General features: G+C 41.8%; 1 protein-coding gene and 1 pseudogene across 1 annotated transcript; both read right to left on the reverse strand.

Annotated features, from left to right (window-relative positions):
- Positions 1-363: 363 nt before the first annotated feature.
- LOC122017188 (ethylene-responsive transcription factor ERF086-like) lies at positions 364-1,540 on the reverse strand. The gene has a single exon (XM_042574730.1). It carries the CDS (start codon positions 1,428-1,430, stop codon positions 534-536), a length of 897 nt encoding a protein of 298 aa, XP_042430664.1. The 5' UTR covers positions 1,431-1,540; the 3' UTR covers positions 364-533.
- Positions 1,541-16,243: 14,703 nt separating this feature from the next.
- On the reverse strand, positions 16,244-27,773 carry LOC122013498 (annotated as a pseudogene).
- Between the last annotated feature and the right edge of the window lie 3 nt (positions 27,774-27,776).

Here is a 27,776-nt window from a genome sequence, read left to right on the forward strand (position 1 = left end):
TGCAGCTTGGTCGCCAAGAACATGATATACTTCCGGGAAAGTTGGATTCTCTTATGGTTCACTACTTCAGATATAAGATACAGACAATTCTTAGAAAGCAACAAAGGCAGTCTCTGTTCTTATGTCTGACATCTAAGATAAGGCACTCATTGGACTTTCTGCAAGCAGATGACAGTAATAAAATTAATCAGCATTAATGCATCACCAGGGCTCCATTCTCTTCTCCTTTTTAGAGGGGAAAAAAAAGGGGATCGAACTGCAAAAAACAGTGAAGTTTCATGCATAGCTTTCAAAATCAAGTCTTCAGTGTGGCTTCATTCATGTGAGGCTGCTTCAGTACCTTTTTACTTGGTAAGCATAAAATGCTCTGATAAAAAGATTTAACATATTTAAAGTACTTTGCATACTGTTAGCCAACCTGAATACAGACCAACAGCAAGGCATTTCAAGTCTTACTGAAAGCTCAATGACACATCTAGTTTAATATAAATCCCATGCAGAAGTGGACGCTACATTAGTAATCAAAGCATCAGTCAATGAAGAAACAGGTCGTAGGAATCAGAAATCTTTGGCAGGGAGCTGCTGATGTTATCCGTATTGATGCCATTGGAACCAGGGAAACTGAGTTCCCACACAGGTTCATCCATCCAAAACGCTTTGCTCATCTCTGAGATCATCTGATCATCTCCATTAGCGTTGCTGGTCGATGTTTGGTTCTGCAGTTGGGAAGCCACCGGAGCATTTGGCTCAGTCGAGTGTTTGCGGGAGTTGGAAGACCGGCGGCAGCTCTCCTGGACTATGCTGCTCAAGTACCCCGACCTGGTGTCGTCGCAAAAGAGGAAGTTATCAGAAATCTCTACGTCATTGCTCTTAAACTCCGCCGCAGTGCGACGGCTCGGGGCGGAGATGCTATGGCGATGGTTCTGGATTGAGAAGGCGCTGTGGTCGGGGGGTTGAACGACGGGCAGAGCACCACCGGTGAGGTGTCCGTGGCGCGGCGGCTGCGGGATGTTGAAGCTTTGGGAATGGAAATGAGGGAGGACAGAGTACTGGAATGCGGTGATGGGAGTCTCGGAGTAGATGAAGTTGGTCCTCGCTTGACTGCCCTTCATGGCGAGTGCTGCCCTGTCGTAGGCCAGAGCAGCTTCTTGGGCAGTATCGAACGTCCCCAGCCAATGCCTCTCCTTGGTCGTTGGGTCCCTTATCTCCGCAGCGTATCGCCCCCATGGCCGCCTCCTCACCCCGAGGAATCTCCCCGGCTCAGCCGGCTTCCTCCTTCCTCTCCTCTCGCCGGAGGATGGAGAAGACGATGAGGACGACGATGAGAAAGAATTCTTAGCCCGGGAGAAGTCCATCGTGGAAGAACTAGTGTTAACATTGCACCCTTGATCCTTCTCTGTTGCATTGTCGATGGACTTGGAGGAAGACATGGATAGAAAGAAAAAGGAAAAGAGGGAATTGGATATGGTGAGATTGTAGTAGTGGAATGGAGAGGTGAAGAGACAGAGGTTTTAAAGGAGAGATGCTGGAAGGGAGGACACTGTAGATGGACAGGGGATGTTATGGATATCTTCATGCCTCACCTTCAAAATATATATTAATGGAAGCCATGCATTTGGATCTTCTTGTCTTCAAATTGACTAAGATATGATTAACCAACTAATCCACTAGGAATTTCTATGGGCTACAGGTGTGTATATCCGTGTGTTGGGAATGAGAAAGATAACATAGGATCAACATGGGTCCTCTATTCTACAGTAGTCTACCACTTTTATTTTTCCAGGGCTTATAATCGCTGTCGTTTTTAGTGAGAACTAGCAGTTGATAATTACTCAGATTTGACATATGCAAGCATAAACTGTAGCCTCGTGGAGCCTAAACACTTTACGGATCTAAATTATGAGGCATGCAAAGGATCAGCCATGTGCTTCCGCATTTTAAGCGAGACATAAATGGATCAAGTTGCTTTTGTGGCTTTTTTGTCAGCTTCAAGGTTTACTACCGGAGGGAGCACTTAACGTTGCTCTCCGAATTAAACAAACAAACAAACAAAGACATTCTTTTTTTCTCTCTCTCTCCTGTGAGGCAAACCTCGGTCGGTAGTGACTGCCACATGAAACATGAAGGAGGAGGAGAAGCTGCAAGGGCGGGGGTCCCCATGGCCAACTGATGCCATCTTAATTTTATCTGAGTAACATATACATTTGGGCATCGTAGCGAGAGAGCATTCATGTCCCCCCAAAGAGTGAAAATGGAGTCAAAAAGGCGAAGTGCCAATGAATAGAATGCCAAATGAATCAACACAAATTAAGTATGTCATATAATATATACGACCATTGACTTCTCCACTGAGGAATTGTGAACTTTGATGCGTATGATGATGAGGAGATCCTTTTTCATCCTGTCCAAATTATGCATTATTGTTAGACGACGTATGCTGTTGTTAGAAGCAGCAGCAGCATTGTTCTGCCTCATCTTAAAAGGTGTGAGGATTAGATAACAGTGGACATCAAATAGTGAGTACAATACATATGTGTATTTTTTAAGGAAATTAAACAATAATCATGTAGAGAATTAATGGCACGGGAACCAAAAGAGAGAAAGAAAGAGGGCATTGCATATGGCTGTGTGGAGAGGTGAGTAGGAGTAGGTCGCCCGGGATTTGGGGGATGGCTTTATACTAGTTTGACTTGAGGTTTTGATGGAGGTGGCAGAAGGAACAGGGCGGTTTGTCTGGCCGTGGTAGGTCGTACGCGAACGTGAGGGCGTGGCACCGGGGCCGGTGGCTAGGAGTGCGCACGTACCCAAGTGCATGCTCCGCCGTGACGTGCGTGGAGTACTGGAGGGCATGAGGGCAGCACGAACTTGTCGGCGACAAGTTTTCATGGTGGATCTCGATATTGCTCGGTTACATCGATGTAAGGATCGCGATCTCGTGGTTTGCTTTGCGCGCCACCCGATCGGAAGCGAAACTCGCCGGTCTTCGTTACTTGAATCCGCACAAATTATCCGATGCCTTCGAGTGCCCTGCAGATTGTCCTCGTTATTCAATAGATTAGGATATTCTTAAATGAAGTGGTCTGTGAACAGAGTGTATGCAGTGAATATTGACCGGCATGCAATCATGCACAAACTAGTCGATCATGAGATGATCATCTGACGAACAACACTGACAGTGGGCATGCTCAATCCTTCCGCTCTTCTCCATGTATACGTACTCATGTAGGGATCGGATATTCCTACAACCCATTCCTATTGCAATGATCTCTCTGCGTGTTGAATTCTCAACGCCCAAGAAATTATTTAACCATGACGATCGATTTCCTGTGAACAGTTGGGCACATCGCTCCCAATCATCACAATCACTGCTCTACTGTGTCTGTCTTTCTCTTTCGGCGAGACATGTCTCCAAAATATATATATATATACACACGCATGGCAGTGTAGAACACCACTCGCTACTGACTTCTCACCATAACAAGTAACTAATGATATCAATTAGATATGTGGATAATGAATAAATGTCTTGATTAAAAGAATTTTGAAAATATTAGAAAACCAGTCAACAAGTGAAAGCACAATGGACCTATGGAAAGGCTGTGGCATTGAAGTATGGTTCTATAATTTATATATACCCATATTCTAACGAACAACTTAAAAAAGTTATCTAACTTGATCGACATTTTATGAATAATACGGTTTAAAGACGCTGTTGATTTCATCGTTGATTCCCTCCCTAGCTTGACTATATACAAGCCTAGCTAGCTCAAACAGTGCCTGTATCAGTCCACAACCCTCTGGGCACACTTGCTCCCGGGCTCCTTCACCTTGTTTAAGAAAATTCAAGCAACTGTAAAAAAGGGATTGACCCAGAGCACTTTTATTATTTTCACTTTCATTCGACTTGAAAAGAAATTTGCATCGCACCAAATCGATCATGTGTCATTGTGATATATGAATGTTAATTTATTGAATAAAATTTTGTAGATCAGGGATGAAGAAATATCAAAAACTCAAAGCAAGATAGGTTTGACTCTTCTTAAAGCAAAAGTTCACTATACAGAATTCCTAGCAGAGATCTTTGAGCAATTATTTCTTAGCTTAAAATCATTGCTTATAACAACAACTTCAATAAAAAGCCATTTACTCACAACTTTGATGAAGTTTCGGTAAGCAAATGGAACCAAATATCTGAAATTTCCTAAACACACAACTAGAACGCGACCTGATCATGCCTCAACATCATTATTATCTGTTGAGGATAGAATCATAGAACATCAATTATATTTCTTGAGGATAGAATCTTAGGACATGTAAACTTTATATTATATTATATACACACTAAAATAATTCGAAAGCATCAAAGGATCGCATTACTTACCTTTGAGTTATTGCAAATACATATATAAAACTGTCAAATGTCATGTGATAGTGCCAACCACTGATATCTAGCTATAGCCTTCAATTATTTGTATGCGACAATAAAGTCATAATACTGCAACTTCTCTTGTCCATATGTTAAACAAACGATCTTGCAATTTCTCTTGCATCTATGCCACTAAACCTAAATTACATACCATAGTCCCGTGATTAGATAATATAAATTTAATTACACTTTGATTCGATCTGTTACATTTAAAATATATAATGAAACCAAATTAGGCACTGATCCCTAATTCCTTGCGGTGTTTTTTTTTTTTTGAAATAATTATACTCATTGAAAACGTTGTATAAAATTGTATATTGAAATTTTTTACATAATTATATTTGTAATTTTCTCTACTCTTTGGCTATATATATGTCATGCTAACTATATACATTATATTAAAATTTTCTAATGTAATTATTCGGTGCCTTAACAGAGAGACGATCTTTAAGTGAACAAGATCCATGATAACGCATGCAACACAAAAGGTTCCAAGGTATAAACTCTTACCGGCCTTACCAGGCAGGTGATATGAGTACAAACATCACCACCCTAGATATTCGTAAAAGTTGGTAGACATTAAAATATATGATACGGTGTATAGCGAGGGGTCTAAGGTATAATATAGCGTCAATAGTTAAGATAATTTAATAATCAAAAGTCAAGAAGTGGTGATAATTAAGATCAGAAAGTATGTGTTTGAATGGATCATTTTTTCCCGGAACTTGGCTCCCTTCGCCTCAAGGTCACTACTCTTAATTCCCAACCAACCAGCCCCTAGAGTTAGTCAGATCTTCTGAGACATCTCCCTGTGTTTCGTGGTTGCTCCTATGAGTACACTCTCGGTCTACCCCAAGCTAAGCTAGTCGGACCACAAGGTTCAACCCCTCACTTCTCAAGAACAAGGCTCCCAGTCTACTCCCAATTGGCCCCCATGTCGGTCGAACCCCCAGGGCTCAGCCACTCACTTATCAAAGGCACAGCTCCCAGTCTACTCCCGGTCATTCCCATAGCTGGTCGGGCCCCCATGTTGGATCGAAAAGACGCTAGAGGGAGGTGAATAGCGTTCATCGTTTTTTTTTAAAAAAAAATGAGAATATGCAACAGAAAAGAAACACGAAAGTACAAACGCTAACACAAGTAATTTTTATTCGAAGAAGTTTTCGTTCTTCGAACTCCGGAGCAACCTTTCGGTGTCGTAGAAGCCTTTTCGGTGCAGCGCGCAAATATGAAAGTCGTAGCAGATGTTATTCTAAAGCTATTGGTCGAAGGCTTTTATACAGGCTTATTTCGGGGGCTAGGACTGTTGCTAACATGGTGGTCTCTCGTTGAAACTTGATCTGTCAAGTTTATCCACCTCTGGGTGTCTGGACCGTTGACATTGGTTCAATCAATCGTCGTGCTCCAACTCAGTTTTTGGATGACTTTTCTAGTCTGGGTGCTTGGACCAACTCCGGGTGCCCGGGTGCTTAGCTAGGCACCTACCCGGCAAAGCTAGTCCGGACGCCCAGACCAACTCCGGGTGCCTAAATCCCTTCCGGGTGCCGAAATCCCTTCCGGGTGCCTAGATCCCTTCCGGGCGCCCGGACACTCTTTTTCAGTCACTTATTTCTTGCAAAAAAGAGTTAGTCCAGGCATAAAAATTATCTTGCAAAATAGAGTTAGCACAATAAGAATATGATTAAATTATTATAGGTGTAGCGGAGGCCGGTTTGAGGTGGGTGAATTGCTGTAAACAAAAAAAATAAAATATACCCTCCTCGTACTTTCAACTCAATTAGTGCAATAGTGATAAAATAGTAAAGCAATAAAAACTAAATACAGAAAGACAGAGAAGATCGGGATTTAACCTGGTTACAACTAAGACGGTTGTTAATCCAGGGCGATGAAGAGCTCAGTAGAAAAATTCTCCTTCTCTGAAGGCGGAGAAGCCTTTTACATTTTGGAAGCTTAGAACTATTGCTAGGAATGGCTACACAATGATTGCTTGAGTTGTTGTTTCTTTCCTAGCTCCAGGGGCCTTTATATAGGTCCTGGAAATCTTATCCCGAGAGTCCAAGGCGCCTCCAACAAGGTTCAAGGCGCCTCCAGCTCAGTCAGCGGATAAAACTTTATTTGCAGCGCAAACGGTCAAACTGACCTAGCTCAAGGCGCCTTAAACAAGTCTTTCAAGGCGCCTTCAATGTTGAAGGCGCCTTGAATATGTTTAAGGCGCCCTCAATATGTTTAAGGCGCCTTCAATATATTTAAGGCACCTTCATGGTGTTAGGACCAAAAGTAGCTAGAGGGGGGGGTGAATAGCTCGTCGCGTTCGCTCGGTGCGCTTTGTGGCTTGGCGTTGCTTGTTTCTTCAAGGATATGCAGCGGAAAATACAGAAACAAATACAACCACGCTAACACTAGGATTTTACTTGGTATCCACCTCACAAGAGGTGACTAATCCAAGGATCCACACCAACGCACACACCCTCCACTAAATAAACTCTCCTTTATGATAACTACCAAAGGCGGAGAAGCCCTACAACACTCAATACAAGAAGAAAGGGAAAGAGTACAAGAAATAGAAGCTTACAAGCTTACAATGAGTGCAAACCCTAACCCTAGTTTCTTCTTCTTGCAATAGATCCGCCTCTTGACTTGGAAAGCCTCCAAGATCCTTCAAGAACTGGCGATCACGTGCTTGTAGAGAGCTGTGGAGAAGCTGGCGAGGAGCTGAGATGAGATCGTGAAGATATGCCGAAGACCACGCTCGCCTGCGGCTTTAAACACGACGCAACGGTCGGATCCCAATCGATTCAAATGTTCTGAATCGATCGGGGAGGCTTTGGATCGATCCACGGATCGATCCAGAGCGCCTCTGTGCTCTGGAAATAGCGTCTGGATCGATCCACGGATCGATCCAGCGCTTGTCGCGCGAAGCAGCATCGTCCCGATCGATCGGGACCTCTAGATCGATCCACGGATCGATCCAGAAGCTTTCTGTTCGCTGAAGAGTCCGGATCGATCCACCGATCGATCCGAGCTCTGATTCGATCGATCTCCTTGATTTTGCCCAAAACCAAGTCCCAAACCTCCCTAACCAACATCCGGTCAACCTTGACCTGTTGGTACATCATGCCTAGCATCTGGTCACTCCCTTGACCTGCCAGGACTCCCCACCAAGTGTCCGGTCAATCCCTTTGACCCACTTGGACTTTTTCTCGTCGTGCCAAGTATCCGGTCACTCCCTTGACCTACTTGGACTCCCACCAGATGTCTGGTCAACCTTGACCCATCTGGATTTCCTTATGCCAAGTATCCAGTCAATCCTTTGACCTACTTGGACTTCCCAACACCAGATGTCCGATCATCCTTGATCCATCTGGATTTCCCTTGCCTGGCTTCACTCACCAGGACTTTCACCTAGCTTCACTCACTAGGGTTTCCATCTGCCTAGCTTCACTCACTAGGACTTTCACCTGGCTTCACTCACCAGGATTTCCTTCTGCCTAGCTTCACTCACTAGGACTTTCACCTGGCTTCACTCACCAGGATTTCCTTCTGCCTAGCTTCACTCACCAGGACTTTCACCTGGCTTCACTCACCAGGATTTCCTTCTGCCTAGCTTCACTCACTAGGACTTTCACCTGGCTTCACTCACCAGGACTTTCCAGTCAAGTATCCGGTCACTCTTGACCTACTTGACTCTACTTCAATCACTATCTTATTGTCAAACATCTAAACCCAAACCAAGACTCAGCTTGGTTAACCAGGTCAACCTTGACCTAAGGGATGTTGCACCAACAATCTCCCCCTTTTTGATGTTTGACAATACCACAATAACACTTACAATACCACATGTAAGTTAGGCTAATCCCATAGCCTCATTCTTCATGCCACTAGGTAATGAAAGCATAAGTTAAGCTCTTCATTCTCCTCCTAAGAGGGCAAACTCCCTCTAGGTAATGAAAGCCTAACTTACTTCCTTTCACAAGCCCTTTCATTCTCCCCCTATTGGCACACATCAATCCCCTATTGATAAAACACATCAACCCATCTTTGGACACACATCAACCGATGCTCCAATTTTGGGCACACTTCAACAACTCCATTTGTTGAAAACTCTCCCCCTGAAAAGTTGCTCATCGTTGTTCACAACATCACTCGTTGTGATCAACACGATACTGAAGGTCCCATACCCTTCATTATTCTTACCCCTACATTCTCCCCCAATGTAGGCAAATGCCCATCCTTGAGCATTATCCAATGAAATCACTGAACAATGAGGATATACACTCCTCATTCAGGTTCAACCCATGCTCAACCTTGAGCATATTCTTTAAAGAAGGTTAACCACCTTCCAAGGTTCATGAAAAATAATTTTCATGCCTTTAAAGAGTCCCTCCCCCTAAAGACATGGTGGTAACTTCTGTCATTGCACCAACAATGACTTGGAATCCCTAAACCTTTAGGAAACCCAGATTTAGAAGTTTTGAGGTTCAAATGTTCAAAATTTGAAACAAACCTCAACCTAAACTTCAACTTAGCCTTCCTTTACCATTCCATCCTTGTTTTCAACACGAAAACACCCTTTTTATGTATACAAATGTATTTTAAGGGTTTGGAATGAGTACCTAGACTAAAAATAGGTTCAAAGTGCTGAAATCAGGCTTTCCCAGCCAAAATCAGCAACTTGGATCGATTGGAGTTGGGTTCCAATCGATTGAACCTGTCTGAATCGATCCACTGATCGATTCAAACTACCTGGATCGATCGGCTGATCGATCCAGCGAGCTTCTGGTCGCAGGAAATGCCTTCTGAATCGATCCACGGATCGATTCAGACTACCCTGGATCGATCGACTGATCGATCCAGCGAGCTACTGCTCGCGAGAACTGCCTTCTGAATCGATCCATGGATCGATTCAGGCACTCCAATCGATCCATGCATCGATCGGAGCTCTGATAGTTGCTGAAATTCCATTTCAGTCAACTTCAGAAACCCTTAGAAAATTCTACAAAAATCCAAAAATTATGAAATTTCGTGTAGACATTGTTTAGGGCATATATTATCAAGGAAAAATAGTTTTCTATGAAAATACATCATCTTTTCAAAGATTGACACAAACTTGAAAACTTGCAAAAACTTTAGTGTTTTCTTCAAGTTTGTGTCTAACTATTCAATGGTGATTACTATCAAAAGATAGCCTTCACCAAGGTTTTCCAAAATCATTTTGAAAACTTTTTAAAAACCAATATCCCACCATGTTCCTTGGGCATAATGCACATGACTTGTACATTAGCTTTCCCAATGATGGGAAAACACATATCTATGTGTTTTGATGAAACTAAAACTCAAAAGAATGCACTAAATCAACATCTTGAGTTTTGTTCATCATCCTAACATCTCACTTGTATCTAATGTGCACTAAAATACATACAAGTCATCTTATAGGTCTTTGTGAGATGTAGATTTTGGTTTTGCCCTAATCTAGGGATCATGCATATCTATCTAGGCATTTTGGAGATATTAGACACCCACCTAGGATGTCACTTGTTAATAAGTGTTGTTAAATGCCTTTTGTCCTTAATTACAAAGAATTAAACTTAATGCATGATAATGTTATGACATACATCAAAAAGAAATAATTTTCAAAAGAAAATATCCTATAATTACATGATGTATGAATGTCATGACATGGTATTTTTGGATTTTTCATAATAAAACATGAACGCAAAAATAGACATGATGTCATGACATATGATGGGCAAACAATCATGGCAAGATTTAGCATAAATAAAATATACCTAGATTAACTATCTAAGTATCCTTAAAACCTTAGCTAAACTTACAACTTAAACCTAGATTGCCCTAAAGTGCTTCAAGAAAATGTCAAAGCCTAAATTGGCATTTCTAATTCCCTTGATTAATTTATGCCAGTCGAAATTAAGCATATCCTCAAATGTTGGCATATTTCATTTTTCCACAAGAGTAGCACTTCAACATAAGGCTTCAATTTCCTTTAATTTTCTAAGAACATACCAAAATCCCAACTTGGTAGCTCTTATGAATTTCCCAATATGTGCCTTTTAATATTAAAATCAAATTTTCACCACTAGGCACATTTTACTCTTTCAAGGAGTAAATAATAGTTCCATTTCATTTTCAAAGGTTAACAAAAACCTTGAAAATGCTCCTTGAGTGTCAATTTCCTCAAAGTTGGGTTAACTACCCTTCTAATTGGAGTTGACACTCTCTAACCCATTTATGGGATAGAGAAGATGCTCCTAGGAACCCAACACCTATTGGTGCTCCTTGGATGCTCTAGGTACTCACTAGGGATAACTTCCCTAGATACCTTCCTAGTGACCTTGTTGGGCTTCTTAGAAGCCTTGGTCACATTTTCTAGGTCAACCCTAGGGATAGCCTCCCTTGTGACCTTGTTAGTGACTTTCTTAGACTTCTTAGAAGTCTTAGTCACTTTGGTTGCAAAAATACTCTTAGGGATGACTTCCCTAGTATTCTTGACTTGACCATTAAACCTAGGGTTTGTTCCATAACTATATGGAACCCTATGATAACTAGGCACATCCTTCTTAGCCTTTGGTTTGTATCCCAAACCTCTATGGCTATTTGATGGCTTTGACTTTCCTAGCCCTAGGTTTTGCTCATTCTGCCCTTTTAGGATATTTTCCATCCTTTTTAGGGTCTTTTCCATTTTATCAAGTCTTGATCTCAAGACTTGATTTTCTATCATTAAATCCTTAGAATTTGGTTTTTCATTAAGTCCATGAGCATTTTGGTTTCTAGGCTTGTATCTAAAATCCTTAGAGTTATTGCCTAGACTTTTACCTACATTCCTAACCCTAGGAGTGATAGTCTTAGCATGTAGGGCCACATGCTTTTCCTTAAAGCCCTCATGCTTTCTATTCTTATGGTAAATTGCATTAAAATGATAAAAATTTGAACTATCATGCTTTTTACCATTTTGCAAAGGAATAGGCTCAATGAAAGTTACCTTCCTTTTTACCTTGGAGGCTCCCCCTTGACTAGTGCCTCCTTGAGCCTTGACCTTCTTCTTCCCCTTGGGGCATTGACTACGATAATGCCCCTTTTGATTGCAAGAGAAACATATAATATGCTCCTTGCTCTTCTTTGTGTTGGGGATGGTCTCCTTGGGCTTCACCTTGCCCTTTTGTGCCACTTGGCCCTTCTTCTTGGCTAATTTAGGGCACTTGCTCTTGTAGTGCCCATGTTCCCTACATTCAAAGCATATAATATGATTTTTATTATTAATTGAAACATTTATACCTTTGCTTGTAGGGGTGGCATCTTTTTCTTTGGATCCGGAGGTAGAAGCTTCCTCTTGATCGGACCTTGATTCTCCTCCATTTGATTTTTCTTGACTTGTGGAGGTAGAAGTTTCTTCCTCCTCTTCTTCTCTTGACCCGGATGTAGAAGCTTCTCCTTCTTCTTGATCCGGTGTCACCAAGGATTGCTCCCCCTCAATCCTAGAGGTGGAGGCTTCATCATCTTGAATATGAAACAAGGAGTATGCTCCCTCCTTGTTCCCTTCGTTGCATTCCCTTGAGGATGAAGCTTCTTGGATTTCCTCTTCTTCGGAGGTTGAGCATCTCCCAACCTCGGAGTCCTCCTCTTGGTCTTGCTCCAAAGAGTCACCCTCTTTAGATACTTCTTGATTCGGTACAGTGGAGGGGATCTCTTCATGAAGCTTGGCCAATTTGCTCCATAAATCCTTTGCATCTTCAAATTCTCCAATTTTGCAAAGGATGGTGCTTGGCAATAGATTGACCAAAAGCTTGGTCACTTTGTTATTGGCCTCGCACCTTTGGACTAGCTCCGGGCTCCATTTGCTTTTCTTTAGAACTTTGCCCTTGGAATTTGTTGGAGCTTCGAAGCCTTCCGTAAGAGCAAACCATTGCTCTATCTCCATCATAAGAAAGTTTTCGATTCTTGATTTCCAAGAATCGAAGCTCGTGGAGGTGTATGGTGGAGCCACCCTTGTGTCAAATCCAAGTCCATCTTGGAATTGCATCTTGAAGTTGAGCTTGATAAAGTCTTGAACTTGAAGAATTTGCTCCAACTTCTTCACCCTCTAGCTTTTCTTGATATGCTTGACCCTTCCGGCGATGATTCCGGTGAAGAGCAACCTTGCTCTGATACCACTTGTTAGGACCAAAAGTAGCTAGAGGGGGGGGTGAATAGCTCGTCGCGTTCGCTCGGTGCGCTTCGTGGCTTGGCGTTGCTTGTTTCTTCAAGGATATGCAGCGGAAAATACAGAAACAAATACAACCACGCTAACACTAGGATTTTACTTGGTATCCACCTCACAAGAGGTGACTAATCCAAGGATCCACACCAACGCACACACCCTCCACTAAATAAACTCTCCTTTATGATAACTACCAAAGGCGGAGAAGCCCTACAACACTCAATACAAGAAAAAAGGGAAAGAGTACAAGAAATAGAAGCTTACAAGCTTACAATGAGTGCAAACCCTAACCCTAGTTTCTTCTTCTTGCAATAGATCCGCCTCTTGACTTGGAAAGCCTCCAAGATCCTTCAAGAACTGGCGATCACGTGCTTGTAGAAAGCTGTGGAGAAGCTGGCGAGGAGCTGAGATGAGATCGTGAAGATATGCCGAAGACCACGCTCGCCTGCGGCTTTAAACACGACGCAACGGTCGGATCCCAATCGATTCAAATGTTCTGAATCGATCGGGGAGGCTTTGGATCGATCCACGGATCGATCCAGAGCGCCTCTGTGCTCTGGAAATAGCGTCTGGATCGATCCACGGATCGATCCAGCGCTTGTCGCGCGAAGCAGCATCGTCCCGATCGATCGGCAGATCGATCGGGACCTCTGGATCGATCCACGGATCGATCCAGAAGCTTTCTGTTCGCTGGGAAGAGTCTGGATCGATCCACTGATCGATCCAGAGCCTGGATCGATCCACGGATCGATCCAGCACTTGATTTTTGCCCAAAACCAAGTCCCAAACCTCCCTAACCAACATCCGGTCAACCTTGACCTGTTGGTACATCATGCCTAGCATCTGGTCACTCCCTTGACCTGCCAGGACTCCCCACCAAGTGTCCGGTCAATCCCTTTGACCCACTTGGACTTTTTCTCGTCGTGCCAAGTATCCGGTCACTCCCTTGACCTACTTGGACTCCCACCAGATGTCTGGTCAACCTTGACCCATCTGGATTTCCTTATGCCAAGTATCCAGTCAATCCTTTGACCTACTTGGACTTCCCAACACCAGATGTCCGATCATCCTTGATCCATCTGGATTTCCCTTGCCTGGCTTCACTCACCAGGACTTTCACCTAGCTTCACTCACTAGGGTTTCCATCTGCCTAGCTTCACTCACTAGGACTTTCACCTGGCTTCACTCACCAGGATTTCCTTCTGCCTAGCTTCACTCACTAGGACTTTCACCTGGCTTCACTCACCAGGATTTCCTTCTGCCTAGCTTCACTCACCAGGACTTTCACCTGGCTTCACTCACCAGGATTTCCTTCTGCCTAGCTTCACTCACTAGGACTTTCACCTGGCTTCACTCACCAGGACTTTCCAGTCAAGTATCCGGTCACTCTTGACCTACTTGACTCTACTTCAATCACTATCTTATTGTCAAACATCTAAACCCAAACCAAGACTCAGCTTGGTTAACCAGGTCAACCTTGACCTAAGGGATGTTGCACCAACACAAGGTTCCTGCTACAGTAATTTCAGCCTCTTTTGTCTCCTTTTCTTCTTCGCTTTGGCTTCCGAAACTCCGTTCTTTTGGATGATTGCGGCCAACCGAAATAGGACTCACCCGAAGCCAATTCCCGGCCTTCTCCTCGAGCAGCCTTCCGTCCTAGCTTAACGTCCCTCGAACGCCGCGCACGCTCTTCACGTCCACCGGAGTACTCTTCCGCAGCTCTCTCGTCCTTCGGACGCACCGAGCCCGTCGGCTCCCTTCCCGTGCCGTCTTTCTCGCTAGCTACGTCTTCCGCTCAACTTCCTGTGCTCCTAAGCTCCTGCACACTCAAACACAGGGATCAAACACAAAGCAGGACCTAACCAACTTGGTTGATCACATCAAAACACCACGGGGTCCAACAATTATGACTTAGATCTTATCCTCCAAACCAGGATTTAGTAAGGGTCTTAATTTATGTTTCTGAAATAGACCTAAATTGAACTAACGCTTACTGTCCCCTCAACCGGGACGCGCCCTTACTTAGTCACTATCTTCCAGTGACTTACCTCTACTTACCTATCAAATATCTGGTCATTTAGAACTGTTTGGACTTTCTCTGACCTTGCTTAGTATCTGACCAAGCTGATCTACTAAGACTTGCCTACAACACTGAGTTAGCACAATATATAAAAAATGATAAAAAAAAAATAGTATTAGCATTATTAATAATTCATTGATCTGGTCGACTGAGCGCGGTCGACCAGAAACTAGTTGGTCACTTATTACTTAGGGTTACCTCCCTCTAGGGTTGCCTAATTTTACTCAGTAGGACTTTCATTGTCTGGCTTTACTCATCAGGACTTTCACCACCTCACCTAATTTCACTCACCAGGACTTCCACTACCTAGCTTCACCCACAAAGGCTCGGGTTCACTCACCAGAACTTCAACTACCTACCTTCATTCACTAGGGCTCGACTTCACTCACCAGGACTACTACCTAGCTCCACTCACTAAGGCTGGACTTTACTCATAAGGACTTCCACTATCTAGCTTCACTCACTAGGGTCTGACTTCACTCACCACGACTTTCTCTTGCCTAACCTCCAATTAAGACTAGTCACTCAATAGACTTCTCACCTGCATATCCTTCGATTAGGACTTACCCTTGCTAGTCATCTAGTCCTGACTATACTTCTCTCTTCCAAACATCAAGTCTTGTTTGAATCAACCATTAGTCAAACTGACCAAACTTAGGTATATTATCAAAATCAAAATCTTAGAAGTCGATTGCACCAACACCCCAGGGCTCATCCCTTTACTTCTCAAGGGCACAACCCCCAGTCTACTCCCAGTTAGCCCCTGTGCTGACCGGACCCCCAAGGCTCAGCCCCTCACTTCTCAGGGACACAGCTCCCAATCTACTCCTAATCGGTCCCCACGTTGGTCGAACCCCCAGGAAATATTTTGATACTCTTCCACATGCATGTCACGGAGCCTGCCTCTACCTAATGAAAATCCATCATACATCCTCCATCACCCAATATAATTTGACACCGGATATTCTTTGATGCCTCATTATTACGAAAGTTATGAGAGACAATATAAAAAAAAAGTTCTTTCTATTGGTCAAATACGCGCAGACACACACATCTATTACTGTTCTACTTTCCGCACTTTTCGCTTTGCTTCAGTCCTGACATGAGCGTCAGAATGCCTACGCCAAGGATCCCCTCCCTGATTCTTCCACTAACACTCCTATGTGCTTTCTTTGTGGCGTGCGCATAATCATGAGTACCTTATCTTCCGATCCACCTGCTCTCCTTGCAACTAACGAAAGTTTGAGGTTTTCAACTCATCATCGGGTCCCCGCCTCAAGTCGTTGCTCCATCGACGTTACCTGCCATTCCTATTCTCGTCCCTCCATTCGATCTAACTTCCGGACATGATCAATATATAAAGTATACCTTAAAAAAGATTCATAAAAGTTTCTAGAGTTCAAAACGTGACACTGGTTCTTTTAGTAGTCCATGAACTGCGCTGTACATTGCCATGCCCGGAAAGATAATAACCCATTTATAAAATGAATACATCTTAAAGGAGCCAAATCTACAGCATTTGCAATTACCTCTTCAGCCTTTTCGATTCAGCCTACATAAATAGAGACGCAATTAGATCATTTTTACACATTTTCTAGAACTACACGTACGTACTATTTCAGATTGTCTTGGAATCACTGAGTATCTTGGTCATGCTATATAAACTAGCTAAATGCCAGCTTACAACTCAGAGGAGTATGGAAAGAAAAAAAATATATATACATCCAACTATGCAGATCAGCGATGAAAAACTTGCATCTATGATTACTTCAATAAGAAATGCAGGGGCGTTGCCACATGGATGAGAGGGGGTGCGACTATCCCTCTCTCATATTTTATTAAAATATTAATATTATATATTTGAAATTCTTCATCATCATGCATTTTGATGGGCTGATTCATCATCGTTCATTTTCAGAAATTGAAATTGATCACATATTTGAAAAGACCACGACCTAAGTTATCCATCGGTACTGCTTTTATTAGAAAATATCACAACTTGAAAAATATTAAGTATTGAATTTTAAAAATAAAATATATAATAATAAATAGATGAACTAAATCGTAGGACACGAAGTGAAAGTGCTAAATTAAAATTGAATCAAGTTTGAACTAACTCTAATAGATAGGTGCGAGATAAGGATTACGTTAGTTCAAAAAAGAATTGATTTGGTTAAGTTATAACCGAACCAACTTTAAGATTTAAATGAGTTTGATCGATTTAAAATAAATTAGGATATTTTTTTTGTAAACTTTTTATTTCATTTTTTTTCTCATCCTTTTCTCTGTAAGCATATTGCAACCCCGACTCATTGTACTTATGTCACCCTTTCGTCTATCTCTTTCTTTTATTTTTCTCTTCCTCTCCTTCCTCATTTGTCTCCTCCAATAGTAGTAAACTTACCACTTTTTCCTCTCCCCTTCTCGAGCACAAGAGTTATCTTTTCTTCTCCTTTCTCTTCTCCGGTAAGCAAGAAATGTAGCATCAACTGCTACCCTCTTTCAGCAACAGAAGTAGCATTCAGCGCTCGCATCTTCTTTCTCTTCTCGTGTTTTTTAGGATTTTATTGTCACCGCAAGAATAGTCATATCTTGTCTTATTTTGCTCTTTTTTTGTCATTGCCAAACTCATCGAAACTACTCAAGGTTATTAATAAATAAGGTATTTGCTTATTCCTCCCTATTTCCTCTTCTCTATTCTTCTCAAAAACAATAATGATATTCCAAGAGGAGTAAATTATTTTGTTCTTCTTTTAATATTTCATTTAATGAAGAAGAGCGGTAAAGTATAAATATTATTTTATTAGGTTGTTAATTAGGATGATTAGTTAGATCGTAATGAAAACCACATATGTAGGAATGCTAAATATTATAAGAAATTTTTTACCTGTGAATCATAAATAAGTTTTGGAGATCGATAGCTCATTATTTCAACTAGAACCAAGGGCTATGGTCGAAATTTTCGAATTTAAATTCATTTCATCTCCTTAAATTTAAAATTTAGGCCTTTAGATGGTGAAAATCGCTCCTCCTGATTGAAAATTCTAATTACGTCACTGAAGAAATGTACATTGATGGTGTAGGATATATAGTGTCTATATCACCTTTGTCTCAGAAACTGGGGAAGCTGCAAAACCGTTCATAGATCTTCTAGCTTCACTTTCAGAGTCACAGTCCGAGCACAGAAAACAATCCAACTTTTTTGCCTGCTCAATTGCGATGCCCATGCAAGATGGATGAAACCTGTCCAAATAATCAGCTTCTAAAGAGTCAGCCACACAAATGAACAAGTTTTGATTAAAAGGGTAAGGCGATAAAAGTGAATAAAAAATAAAGTAAAGAAGCAAACAAAGATTCAATTTGCAGCTATTTGAAAGAAATGTTATATTTTGATTAATCCATCGGTCGATACCAATTAAGAATAGTAAAAAGAAAAAAGAAAAAAGAAAAAAGAAAAAAGAAAAAGAAACTTATGTTACTGGTAAAAAAAACCATTTGTGAAGATTGTGCACTATAATTAACCTGCTAAAGAGGCAAAAGGGTGCACATGAACATATTGCATCAATATACGTAGATCATCATAAATCAGTACTCTAGGATAGCACATGATGTGTTATCATCATAACGTTTGAGGTTTAAATCTTAATAAAATCAAGATAAATACCTCTCTTATGCGTTAGTCATTATTCCAAAGGTTAATAACCGTCCGTGATTTACCTCCTCCGTGTTGGCCCTGAGACGGATTGACGGGAGCGCTGGAGGCGAACGTATTCGTCTTTTGCCATCTTGATTCTATATCATAGGAACCTCACAGGATTATCCGAGATGATAAGTGGTAGTTACTTTTGCGGCTGAGAATGCGGGGTCGAACCACAGGGATGTCGTGGCGTAAATCTCCGGACTCTATGTACCTCACCCCACCCACCACTTATCCTCTCGGTTACCGTGATTTACCTCCCTCGTGATGACCTTGGGTTGGGTGTGACGGGGGCACTAAAGGCGAGCGATTTCATCTTTTGCAGTTGATTCTAGATCATAGGAATCCCACGGGATTATCCGAGATGGTAAGTGATAGTTACGTTTACAGTTGAGAACGCGGGATCAAACCATAGGATGTCGAAGCGTAAATCTACAGACCCTGTGTACCTCAACTCACCCACCACTTGCCCTCTCAGCTACCGTGATTTATCTCTCTCATGATGGCCTTGGATTGAGCGCGGTGGGGGTGTTGAGGCGAGCAATTTAGCCTTTCACAGTTGATTATAAATCATAGGATCGAGCGTAATTATCTTGAACCAACTTAATTTTAGCCTAGGTCATAAGCGTAAGTAATTGGTATCTAAATGATAGACTTACATCAATTGATTCTAGGCCATAGTAAGAAAAGGAACAGATCCCATCACAAAATTTGATGCAGGAAGCTAAAATCATCCAAGTGAGCAATTTTGCAATAATATGCAGAAACACACCATTAGTCAAATTAGTCAACTTGTGTCAGTACTGATCTAAGCCATCACCAGATTAAAGGTATGCCGATACAACACAAACCACAATGATAAACAAGAATCTACGTTAGAGTTCACATATCCAAGAATGGCATATTGACTAGGTAGCGATGTGGAGAGTTTATAAAGATCCTTTACAAAAGAAGAATTTTGATATTTTTTGTTATTTAAGTTGAAACTTGATTAATAAACTAGTTGATAATAATCACATGCTTGATGGCATATTAGTTAAACAGTAACAGTAGTACATATGTGGCCGCATGTCTGATGCAAATATGATCACAATGTTATTGGAGTAAATATTGAAATTGATTCCATTACCATATATTATGACCTTGCATACACTATGCAATGTAGTCACTTAATGGAAAGTCCATACACCTATGTGATCGCATGCTAAATATGAATAAAATACCTGGAAGCATAGGACTTGAGCATATATTGAACTTAATTCCATGAAAATATAAACAAAAGGAGAAAGTTCGAACTCCTGAAATCAGGTAAAAATATTTGATGTAACCTACTAACAGTGAATTTTTAACAAATTTATATATATAAAAAAAAGGAAAAATAATGATCAGCCTATACCAAAAAAGATAATTATTATGTTGATATTGTTGGAATCCCAAATTATTTTTGATGTAATCAACTAAGTTAGGTCAGGTCCTGTTTTGGTTTAATCTCTGTGTCTAAGTGTGCAGGAGGTTAATTAGGAGCACAAGAAGTCGAGCGGAAGATGCGGCTAGCGAGAATGACGGTACAGGAGAGAGCCGATGGACTCGGTGCGTCCAAGGGACGAGGTGTCGCAGAAGAGTACACCGGTGGACGAAAAGAACGGACGCAACGTTCGAGGGACAAGAAGCCGGAAAGGAAGACTGCTCGAGGAGAAAATCGGAAATTAGGTTCAGGTGAGCTCTATTTCGATTGGCCGCAATCACCTAGGCGATCAGAGCAGCAGGAGAACGAAAGGAGCTGGAGGCGCCCTCAACAAGATGTTGAAAGCGACTCCGAAGCGAACCAGCGCCTCCGTAGCCTTCAGGCAGAGGGCGCCCTCCATAAGCATGGAGGGCGCCCTCCATAGCATTGAGGGCGCCCTCCATAGCATTGAGGGCGCCCTCCATAGCATTGAGGGCTATGGAGGGCACCCTCCATGCCTATTGAGAGTGCCCTCGATCTGGTCAAAGTGGTTGTTCACAGTGGATAAAATTTTATCCGTACCGCCTCGCTGGAGGCACCCTCTATACTCTTGGGAGGCGCCCTCAAGTTATAGATAGAATTTTCAGGAGCTATAAAAAGATCTCTGGAGTTAGGAAATAATCAATCAACTCAAGCATTCAATTCCTGGCAATAGTCTGAGCGTTCAAAGATTGTAAGAGACTTCTCCGCCTACACGAAGGAGTTTTTCTAGTGATGTCATTGTCTTAGATTAACAACCACCCTAGTTGTAACCAAATAAAATTCTGAGTCTCTTCTTTCAGTTCTTTTGTTGTTTATTTTTATGTTGTTGCTACTAATCTGAGTCCAAAGTTCGAGAAAGGTCTTGATTTATTTTTCAGGCTATTCAACCCCCCTTCTAGTCGGTTTACCCAGACCTACAAGTGGTATCAGAGCAAAGGACGTTTCAGGAGGACTAACCGCCGAACGAAGCACACGAGATGACTGAATCAAGCATTCATCCACTAAAGTTCGAGGGGGACTTCGCCAACTGGAAAAAGAAGATGGAGGTATTTTTCAAGACTGATTTTGATTTATTTTTTATAATGGAGGTTGGTTTTGCAACACCTGAAGGTAAAGATAAATTCCATTGGATGAAGAAGGAACAAGCCGACTTCGTGGCAAACGGCAAAGCAGAATTTCATCTGCTGAGTGTCCTACCGCCACAAGAAGTCAACCGGATCAGAGCTTACGAGTCTGCCAAGGAACTCTGGAAAAAATTTCTGAAACTTCATGAAGGAACCTTGGAGGCAAAACTTACGAAACGGGACTTACTTCGCAACTAAATCAGAAACCTCCGATTAGAAGAAGACGAGATTGTAGCACATCTTCACTCGAGAATCAATGAGCTAATTACCGGACTTTCGAATCTCGGAGAAAAGGTAAGCAACCGAGATTCGCTAAGGTATGCACTTAATGTTTTCCCTAGAAATAAAGAATAGGCATCATTAGTGGATGCCTATTATATCTCTAAGGACCTAGAATCTGTTACTTTAGATGAATTATTCTCTACTTTTGAAGTTCATGAAACAAGATGTGCAGATTCAAAGGAGTCAAAGCACAATATTGCTCTTAAAGCAAAAATGGACGAACAAGATTCAAAATCTTCCTTCGATGATGATGAAACAACGCTAATGGTACGTAAGTTTAAAAAATTATTTAAATCTAAGCAATTTAATCAAGTGTAGGGTTGAAGAAGAAGAAAAATAAAATGCTACCACTGTGATAAAGAAGGGCACGTAAAAGACAACTGTCATAAGTTGAAGAAGAAGAACAAAGGCAAAGATAAGAAGCATGTCCAAACGAACAAACATAGGACCCTAAAGGCAACGTGGGATGATACATCATTCGAGTTAGAAGTCGAAGTTTTCTCCAGACTTGCATTGATGGCAAGTCACCAAGAAGTCGAACATGAAGCAAGCTCGCCTGAAATGAATATCGAGAGCATCGATGAAGGGAGAGCGCCAACAGAAGAAAGTAGTAGTTCAGGGGGAGCAATAGACAACGAGATCGATAATGTAAGTAAGGTACGATCTCTCCCACCTGACAAATTGTTTAAATTTGTGAAGTTATTAACTAAAGAATGTTGTAAGTTAGGAAAAGAAAACATAGATCTGAAAATACAATTGTCCAAAGCATGTCCACTAGATTTATATGATAATTTGCAAATAGAAAATGATAAATTAAAAACAGAGATAGAAAATCTGAAAAATCATGCATGTTCATACACTGAAAATATTAGGAAATATAGAAATCTGAACTGGTATCTTAGATTTCATAAAGGTCAAATTAGGAAAATTCTTAAGAGTTATGTACCCCGTAAATTTCTAATTAATCTGATAGGAAGGAACCTATATTATGTTCCTAAAGAATATTTGAATTAAGATTTTCGTTAGGCTTTCAGATAGTAGATTAAATGTTTAAATTCATTAAGCGGCTTTGTCTAGAAGTGGTTGATTATCCAATAACAAAGAAGGTCTAGTGCCTCGCCACAGTCTCGAAGTTAATTTTTGAATTGAATATTTAATTGACAAATTGATAAGCATAAAATAATTAATTAAATTAAATGCTTTCAATTTTTGTCAATCATTTTTTTTTACTTAACTAGTAAACTTCACATAGATTTTTTTAAAAATAAGTTTTTACTGTTAAATTTTATTTACCCTTAGATTTTATTGAGAACCCCCTTAGATTTTTTTTTTGAGCAAATGGGGAGAAAGAAAGAGTAAGTCTATGGGGAGGTATTTCAAAATTTAAATTTTAAAAATCTTTGCACCTTATTACATAATTACAGCTTTATTTATTTAGTATTGCAATTTTACCTTATGATTGTTCTATCCTAACTTAACTTGGGTTACTCATATAAAAAAAGGGGAGATTATTGGAATCCCAGTATGATAGATCCTGTTTTAGTTTGATCTTTGTGTCTAAGTGTGCAGAAGCTTAGGAGTATAGGAAGTCGAGCGGAAGACGCGGCTAGCAAGAAAGACGGCATAGGAGAGAGCCGACGGGCTCGGTGCGTCCGAGGGACGAGGTGCTACGGAAGAGTACACCGGTGGACGAGAAGAACGGATACGACGTTCAAGGGACGAGAAGCTGAGGAGGAAGGCTGCTCGAGGAGAATGTTGGAAATTGGGTTCGAGTGAGTCCTATTTCGATTGGTCGCAATCACCCAGGCGATCGGAGCAGCAGGAGACCGAAAGGAGCTGGAGAACACTGCTGGAGGCACCCTCAACAAAGTGTTGAAGGCGCCTCCGAACTAAACCAGCACCTCCGCAGCCTTCAGGCGGAGGGTGCCCTCCATAAGCATGGAGGGCGCCCTCCATAGCATTGAGGGCGCCCTCCATAGCATTGAGGGCATCTTCCATAGTATTGAGGGCGCCCTCGACCTAGCCAAAGTGATCATTCGCAGCGGATAAAGTTTTATCCGTGCAACCTCGCTGGAGGCACCCTCCATACCCTTGGGAGGCGCCCTCAAGCTATAGATAGAATTTTCAGGAGCTATAAAAAGGCCTCTGGAGGTAGGAAATAATCAATCAACTCAAGCATTTAATTCCTAGCAATAGTCTAAGGGTTCAAAGATTGTAAGAGGCTTCTCCGTCTACACGAAAGAGTTTTTCTAGTGTTGTCATTGTCTTGGATTAACAACCACCCCGGTTGTAACCAAGTAAAATTCTGAGTCTTTTCTTTCAGTTCTTTTATTATTTATTTTTATGCTATTGTTACTAATCTGAGTCCAAAGTTTGAGAAAGGTCTTAATTTATCAAACTATTTAACCCTCTTTTAATCGGCCTATCCGTACCTACAGTACAACAAATTTATCCTCTAGAACATGCATATAGTAACAAACAACAAAGAAGCACCATTGTTTCTTAAGTCATGAAACAGACAAATTGACGATAATCACACGACTCTTGTAGCAACATAATGGCTATTAATACTATCATAGTGGTTGATCCTGTCCTGAAGCTGAGTAGATGGCCACCAGGGAACAACGCTGAGGTGGTTCTTCGTCTACACTGATGCTCCCTCGCTCCTGCAACCACAAGTCGTTAGTGTCAAGCGGGAGGGGATTTCCGACGACGGCCCTCCGATGCTCAAGTCACACACCGGCAAGTGAAGAGAATAGAGGAAGCAAAGAAGAAGTAAATGGTGGTTCTAGAGGACGTATCCGCGTACCTCCGCGGATGGCTGCTTCCCTCCTTATATAGAGCTTCGACGGGCTGACTACACGCTTCCCGGGCGGATGCGCATCCCCAAACTTTCCCCAAAAGCTAACATTGAGAAAGGATTCCTGACATCTTACCATAACGGGGCGAACACATCTCTGCTAAGGCAGCGGAATCTTCTTCCGTACGATTTTCTGTCCATCCGCGCCGTCAGCCGGCGGCATTGACTCCCAAAAGGATGTTGGCACGTATCCCCCATCTTATTTGTCGGCTGTTAGTCTGATTGGACTTCCCTTGATCGATTCGGCCGACCAACTCTTTGACCTCCTACGAGTATATCTAGACCGATCGACGTGAGTGCCCCTGGTCTCGATGCGTTGTAGGCTCAGCCAACCCTCTTTGAACTCTTCCGGCCGATCGGGTTGTAGGCTTGACCCACCTTCTCCAAACTCTTCTAGCCGATCGAGTTGTAGGCTTGGCCCACCTTCTCCTAACTCTTCCGGCCGATCGGCATGTAGGGACTTCGGCTCGGCTAGTCTCTTAGCTGACCACCTCTTGACTTTGACGACCACCCAAGCGTTGAACTCCCTTGGAGGTGGGACCTCCTGAATTATCACCGGATCAATGGTCTAGGTAGATAACAATCTGGTTGGTCCCATTTAACTTCCAGGAAATTAATTAGCATGATCATCCATTATGGCCGTTGAATTGAACAATAATCAATTCCAACAACTCATCTTTTCATGATTTATGGTATATTGGTGATTCTGTCTAAAAATGATGAAGACGACTAGTAGGAGATGTGACTTCTCGATTGATCATGTGAAGACTCTTCTTTGTTCTACAATGCAAAAAATATCAGTGTCGGACCAAGGAATGAGATCCTGACATTGGCCCTCCGGTACTCAAGTCAGTCACCGGAATAGGAATAATAGAAAGATGACGAAGAAATGTAGCAACAACGAGAGCTTAAGCACAAATAGCACATACATCTACATGCATGGACCCCTTTTATATAGTGCTCCAGTAGCAGACGTGCACTCTTCTCAAGGCGAGTGCACATTTTCCCAACTGTCCTATAAAAAGACATGTTAGTAAAGTGTCTCTGACATCATTCCTTAAGAGACATGCAAATCTCTGACATGATAGTAGAAGCTTCCGACGTACAATTTGCCTGTTGACCATGCCCTTTTGTCAGCGACACTAATTCCGAGAAGGATATGACTAGATATGGAAAGGCTCCAACTATTTGGCCAAGCGGGGAAGTCGCTCGGCTGGTATTCCCCACCTGGTAGCTCAAGGCTGTTCTTCTCCGTAGTCCCTCCGCTCAGTATGCTATCTCTTGCCCGACTGAATAGGTAGTCCGATCGGACTAGCATTCACTTGGTCACAATTGTGAACATCTAATGTCCTCTATATAGTCATCCCGACCAGATGAGGGATCTGCTCAGATGAGCCTTCGGGCCGAATGGATCCTTCATGCCTGCTCGGCACGTTACAACCCGTTCGGCCGACTTTGGTCAGCCAACGATTTCTTTCCTTTGATCGTCTTAACTTTAACTTTCACGTCGATTGTTGGTTCCCACCTTTAATTCATATACTTGGTGGGCTACCTTGATAGCTGCATCAATTGGTATGCAATCAACTAATAAATACTTGATAATGTTTGTAACAAGAAAAATCCTAATATGAATTCTGAGCAGTCAAAAAATCTACTAGCATCATCTGATCAGATATCCAAAGTATGGTGGCTAATCCATGCTACTTCGCATGATTGAAAATTCCAAATGGACTCATGATTGTTATAAATTGACGATTTAAAATATTAGATTTTCATATCAAGTAATAGATTGCTACACTCTTCCGAAAACGTATTATGGATTTAAATTTTAATGAAAAAACAGGAGAAAAAGTAATGGCATCATTAGACAAAGAAATAAAATAAAATAAAATAAAATTGATAGAGAATGCAAAGAGAAAGAAAGAAGGGGAGAAAATTGGATCCCCTGTAATGAATTCCTTCTCTGGAATGTTAATCTCTACGTTCTCATCAAACAATAAAACAACTATTTGTCTGTTTGTCACTTTTTTTTTTTTCTTTTTTTGACTTTGGGGAAGACAAATATTCACTGCTTTGACAAATAAGACTTATAATATAAGGTTGATAAAAAAGATGAACAAGAAATATGTAGTTCATACTTTTATCTTCAAAAAACGTTGCTTCTTTTTATAACAACGCACATGCCTATGGTATGAAGAGCTCTCCGTGACCAAAAGAAATCTCAAAGGCTAAGCTTAGTTTTGCCTTAAAAGTGTGATATACAAATATCCATGCTAAAGAAATAGAGATAAGAAGAAAAGACAAGTTATAGAATCCATGGTATTATTGTATGGCATCAGCATGAGAATAAGTCAATGCATGCATTGTGCATAGCGGGAACATTTGATCCTTTTATATTATTATCTAAAAGTGATGTAAATATTAAGGCATAAGAAATTGGAGCATATACATCTGAGTTTCCTGCCGGGATTAACACACTGTCCATATACCGTGCTTATTTTATGTAAGGAGACAGTTTTGGAATGGTTCCAGTGCTAAAAGAAAGATGACGCAGATTATGACGCCTTTCTTGACATGAGTATACAACCTTGGCATAGCCATTACATGGTAAGGAAACTGAGTGGCAACATTCTGTGATCAAAACAAAATCGTGCAATCCATGAGCAAACTAAATGATGGAATTGAATAAAACAGGCGTTCTGAGGACTAACATAACCAGACATGAGATCATGCAAACTCGCATAAACTTGGTTGAGTCGAGGAAAGCAATAAAGAGGAAGAAAGAGTAGCTGTCTTTTAGCAGTCCTTGAACCCCTCACACTGAACCATTAGATCGTCCGGGTTGTAAGGCATTTCACACTTGCAATACCTGGAAAAGAGCTAATGAATAAATGCCGTACACGGCGACTCGGTCAGGGGTGAAGAACCCGGTGGCAGCTTTGTAATCGAAGCGGCAGAAGCAGTCCTCGCTGTCGACATTATCTAGCTTGATGTAGTTCTTGAAGGTGTGGACGACGCACTTGCCCTGAATCGTGTGCGCACTCTGCACGTCATAGTGTTAGAGAGAAACAACTCCTTGGCACGGCCGCCATTGGATTCCTCAGGGCGGTAATACCACCATACACACACCCGCACTTTGTTCCGGTGGTCCGCCTCGATCTTCTATTCTTCCCCACCCGCGCGACGTAGGGAGGCGTATCTGATTCCGTTGGCCGCATCAGCACGCAGTACGCCAGTACCCAACTGGAGCAAATGTTGAATAGGTGCAAATAGAAAAGAGGTGGGATTTTAATCTCAGGTTGGGAGTTTAAATGTATATTGATTAATTTATATTGATTCACATATATTATTAACAAATGCGCATTCCTCTCCTCCTCTGTCTTACAATATTTACTCAGTAGAGTGTCTATGATAGTAATCGGGTATCACGTAGTTCGCACTGACCACCGGTGTTTGGTGGGGATCACGGTCAACTGTTGTATCCTGCAAAACAAACGATCCAAGTAAGCCTTGAAGCATAGCCGGAGGTGGGCGTCAATCGCAGGCCTCGATACGTTGCTCAAAGCCCGACTGGCCACTTGCCCGGTCAGCCTCTCCGCTTGACATCTT

Source organism: Zingiber officinale, chromosome 8B (genome assembly GCF_018446385.1).
Source record: "Zingiber officinale cultivar Zhangliang chromosome 8B, Zo_v1.1, whole genome shotgun sequence".
Lineage (NCBI taxonomy): Eukaryota > Viridiplantae > Streptophyta > Magnoliopsida > Zingiberales > Zingiberaceae > Zingiber > Zingiber officinale.